General features: G+C 25.9%; 1 protein-coding gene across 1 annotated transcript; it reads right to left on the reverse strand.

Moving 5' to 3' along the window:
• Positions 1-371: 371 nt before the first annotated feature.
• On the reverse strand, positions 372-2,793 carry LOC139113906 (uncharacterized). The gene is made up of 4 exons (XM_070675354.1): positions 2,000-2,793; positions 1,018-1,892; positions 776-935; positions 372-684 (listed from the first exon to the last, which is right to left on the reverse strand). The coding sequence occupies exons 1-4, from the start codon at positions 2,205-2,207 to the stop codon at positions 545-547; spliced, it is 1,383 nt and encodes a 460-aa protein (XP_070531455.1). The 5' UTR covers positions 2,208-2,793; the 3' UTR covers positions 372-544.
• Between the last annotated feature and the right edge of the window lie 1,919 nt (positions 2,794-4,712).

Below are 4,712 nucleotides of genomic sequence, written 5' to 3' on the forward strand. Positions count from 1 at the left end.
AGGACAAATATTTCCAAAACAATTAAATAACTTATTAATACACAAAAATAGTAGTTTATTTATCAGCTTTAGTTACTTCACAAATTAAATAAAAAAACAAAAAATATTAAATTGCAAATGTAATTATAAAGAATGTTCAACCATAATAAACAATTAATTCTACATAAGTAGTAACATTTTGGGTACTATATGAAGTAACCACATATAGCAATATTTTTAGTGGTTTAATAAATAAATTTTCAGATCAAGTAATAAAAAAAAATTTTGTAGCAAAACTATTTTTTGTGTATACAAGTATATTTAAAAATTTTACAATTTTTATAATTTTTAAATTTATTGTAAAAATTTAATGTTATATGTGATAGCCATACAAAGAAGTTACAAAATAATTATTGAAATTATTAGTTCTTATAACATAAATTAAAAAAAACGTGTGATAAAGTAAACATTATAAGAATTAATTGGATAAAAATAAAAATATAACATACGCGGATTATAACAAATATTATTAGTTTTCTATTAAAAAATGATAAAAAAAAGTATTTTAAGAGCAGTTAGTTTTTTTAGAATCATAATAACTTAGTCGATTACTTGCTAACTTTAGCCAATCTTTTACAGCGTTTTCAATGATTTTATCTCCAGTATATGGTCCATTTATTTCTCCGAAGACAAGTCTAGCACTTTCTAAAAAATTAATACGTGTAATAATATTTTTATTAAATTACATTAAAATTGTTATTGCTTAACTGTAATACTTATTATAAGTTATACGTACCATAAATAACATTCATAATTTTCTTATTTTTAAATGCGATCTTATTTTTTCGTCCAGCCCAATTAAAGTATGTTGCTAATTTATTACTTAACAAAAATTTCAACATACTCATCACACAACTACGTTGATTTTCACCTCCAATTGATGCTAGTCTTGTGCGCTGTAATGAAAGAAAGAAATATATAATTTATAATAAAATACGTTTTTCTGATCATACAAAAAGAAAACGTAACAATACTTACATAATAATTATAGTTTTCTTCAGTATCTAATAATGTTTCCATTTCTTGAAATTGTTCCATTGTTGAAAGAGGAAGTTCTGGTAATCCTTCAGGTTTAGATGTGATTATTTGTGTTGAATCCTTATTCCGTAAAAGTATGTTAATTTTTGACAAAATTTGTTCGTATGTTATTTCAATACTTTGTAAATATGAGAGAACAACACGCTGAAATTCAGTTTCAGGTAATGGTACAAAATTTTTCTTACAAGAAGTCTCGATACTACAACCAGAATTAAACGTCTTATCAATAGGTTGACACTCTTTATCTGTTTCCATTAAATCAAATGAAGTTTCTTTGATATTATTACATCCAAGTTTTGGTGTTAATTTTGTGATAATTCCACTGACGGGCTGAATAGATGTGATAACAGGGCCCGCAGATATTTGTTGTGATAAAGGTTGTATATTTTTTATATGTTCTAATTGATGTTGAAGCGGACCACTAACTGTTCTTTGTAGCAAAAAACCTGTATTATTTTGGGATCTGTTCATAAAGATATGGTTTTTAATCTCTCTTTTTTTGTCAATATTAAGACTATTACTTGATGTCACATCAGTTGTCGAAGAACTGTCCACTGAATCTGTTAGATCTTCTGTACTAGTGCTTGAGGACGGAGTTGGACTTCGTACTATTTTTTTATTTCTTTTACAGGACATTTTTTTATTTTTTTGTTTTTTTTTACGCTTTAGAGTTGACGAGTTGTTCTTTTTGTTACTATTTTCTATTTTATTACATTTGGATCTAACTAAATTATTTTTATCAACTATTGTAGTGTTATCTGATGTGCTTTGTTCAATATAAGTGTTAAGAAACTGCTCAGCAGAATCATAATTATCTAAACATTTATATAAGTAAATATTAAAATACATCTATTTGCAGAATATTAAACGTATAGTACATTTGCATATAGTTTTCAAATATAAGTTTCATATATATACAAACCATCTGTATGTAGAACAGTGTCAATATCATATTTTTTCCATGACGATTGATATACTGCATTAGACTTTACTAAAGATGTAAATTTCACATCAGATTTGGTGTTTGGCCAGTAACAAACTGAATTGTTATCAGTTATCCAAATGAGAGGAACGATTGAACATTCTTTTTGGCCTTCTTTCAAAAATTGCACTACAGCATACGTACTCATTTCTGTCTACAAACTTTTTACGGGTTTTTTCTTTTACGGTACTATCCTTAAAGTGTCCTGTGTTTAATTTTAAAAACTCTGTATATGTGCGTATAACATATTTATGTTACTCTTGATGTTTAATTGAAAATGCAGCAAATCCATTTTTAAATGGAAAAATAAGATATTTAAAATGTATTTCTTCTACGTAAAATGTTATTGATAAATCATAACCGTAAACAAAATATATTCCTAATTTGGAAGATGGTTTAAGAGAATTGTATAAATTACGCATATATTTAAAAGGTGTTCCAACACATTTGTAACGGCCTTCTATATAAAAAATATGTTTAACTTCAACAACTTTATTGTAAACTGAAACAACATTGTCTGGTCTTTTTATAGAAATTTTAAAACGATCGGTTATTAAAATCAAGCATTCAAAGGAATGTTTATTTTCAGATTTATTAATAATTTTTTTAGGCATATACTTTTTCACAATAGAGTTGTTTAAAGATAAAGAATCTAATTCTGTTACTCGATTAGCTATTTGTTGAATAGGGAGCCTGGTACCACGAACTAATTTTTTTACTTTGCCTAAATAATTTTCATATGGGAAACAACTAAAACTTTCTAGAGGACCATACATTTCAACATCTTTGCAAATATGAAGCAGTGAATGTACATTATATACTACAAAACAAGGACCATAAATGATTGCTGACTTTTGAACAAATTTAAGTATAGCTTGTTTAGCAATATGTAAATATGAATCTATTAATATTTTGCTGCATAATATTGTTACAGCTATATGCAGCAATAAGAGATGATTGTATCTTTTACTATCTAAATTATTATACATAACAATAGGAAAGAAATATATTATAAAATTCCGGAATTCTGTAGCTTTCCATCTTTTTATCTCCTTAAAACTTCGTGGTTTTCTAATAAATTCGCATGGTACATATTTTCGTAATTGTTCCATTCTATCGCTCATATTAATTAATTGTCTTTTCGATAATTTACATTTACGTGTTCCTTCTACTAAATAGTTTACCAGAATCCGTTTTACAACACCCAAATATATCAAGTGCATAGGATCTAAAGGAAATTGTGTTACTAATCCTAAATCTTTGATTTTAAGTAAAGGAGATGTACCTTTAATATGTGTACGGACCTTATCAGTACAAATTTGATTTAATAAAAAATCACTATCTCTTCTTTCTTTGTATTTTTTCTTTACTGGATAGTACAATTTTCTTTTACGATAGAATTTAGGAAATTTATCATGTTCTTTATTAGAAGTTTCGATTTCTGCTACTATGCAACATTTTTCGCATCCGTGTTTACTTGTATGTCCCATAATCATTTTTAACATTGCTCTCGAAGGTGCGTCACAAATAAAAGATCTTATTTTTATTCTATATACATTATCTTCATATTCAATATTATTTAATAAAAGAGAGTTTAATTCTTTTATAAAATTGTCTAAAAACGATTCCAATGGATCAGGTTTTCCACTTCCACAAAATAAACCTACCATACATGGTGAATTATCAATTAATGTGTCACTTCGTAATAATATAGGCCAAACTTCAATCGAGCTACTTTTAAACAGCGGTAAACCGTCAATATTAAAATCCAATTTAATAATATAATTTATTGATGGAATTTTTAACCCATATTTTAATTTTTGTTTTAATTTTGTTTCTATGCCAAAATAACACATTTCACCATTATTTAAAGAAAATATTTTTGTTTCTCGTGGAGTGTTTAAGAAACATCTTGCAGTAAGCGGTAAATAATCATAAGTTTTTTTCAACATTTGCAAAAGTTTATCGAGTGCAGTATGCGTGATATTATTTTTTAAAGCCCATTTACGTAAATTATCACTACTGAATATTGTACATTTAGTTCTATTATATTCAAAATAATTTTCTTTTAAATCACGCATGGGAGTATGTTTTGCATCCTCTGTATTTATAAGTGACAAATAAGTTTTCACATTATTAGAATCAGTCGTTTTACAATTAAGCATACAATTTTCATTAATCTTAAATATATTTTTGCAATTATAAATACCATCTTCCAAATTCAATTCTTTTTCATTAGTAAAATTATCAAACGTATTTTTATAGTCTACATTATTACGAGATAAGTTTCCAATATTAATAAAACACGATTCGCACGTACAATTAAATTCTGCATTATTTAGACATGCAAACTTTTTATTTTTTAAATTTAATTGTGTAGAGATGAAAGAAGTATCATTGTTTTTTGATAAACTGCAATTTTCTAGTACTGTTTTTAATTTTCGTTCAATTTTTCTACGCAATTGCCGTTTACCAACAATTTTCTTTTCGACTGGCATATTAGTAAAAAGAACTTACCGAAGTGATATATATTGTATTGTACTATATTATGTACGTAACGCATTTAATAAATAATCAATCAATACAAAATCTGAAACATAAAAATTTATTTTATTGTTTTTTTTTAATTGTTGCATATGTGATATATGTTTAA

The sequence above is a fragment of the Cardiocondyla obscurior genome, linkage group LG03 (assembly GCF_019399895.1).
Source record: "Cardiocondyla obscurior isolate alpha-2009 linkage group LG03, Cobs3.1, whole genome shotgun sequence".
In the NCBI taxonomy this organism is placed as follows: domain Eukaryota; kingdom Metazoa; phylum Arthropoda; class Insecta; order Hymenoptera; family Formicidae; genus Cardiocondyla; species Cardiocondyla obscurior.

Excerpts from the sequence above, each read along its gene's own strand:
- LOC139113906 (XM_070675354.1), bottom strand. The coding sequence starts at position 2,207 with ATGAGTACGTATGCTGTAGTGCAATTTTTGAAAGAAGGCCAAAAAGAA. Across the intron at positions 1,893-1,999 it reads CACTGTTCTACATACAGATG|ATAATTATGATTCTGCTGAG; the intron begins GTTTGTATATAT and ends ATAAATGTTTAG. Across the intron at positions 936-1,017 it reads AAGAAAACTATAATTATTAT|CGCACAAGACTAGCATCAAT; the intron begins GTAAGTATTGTT and ends CTTTCATTACAG.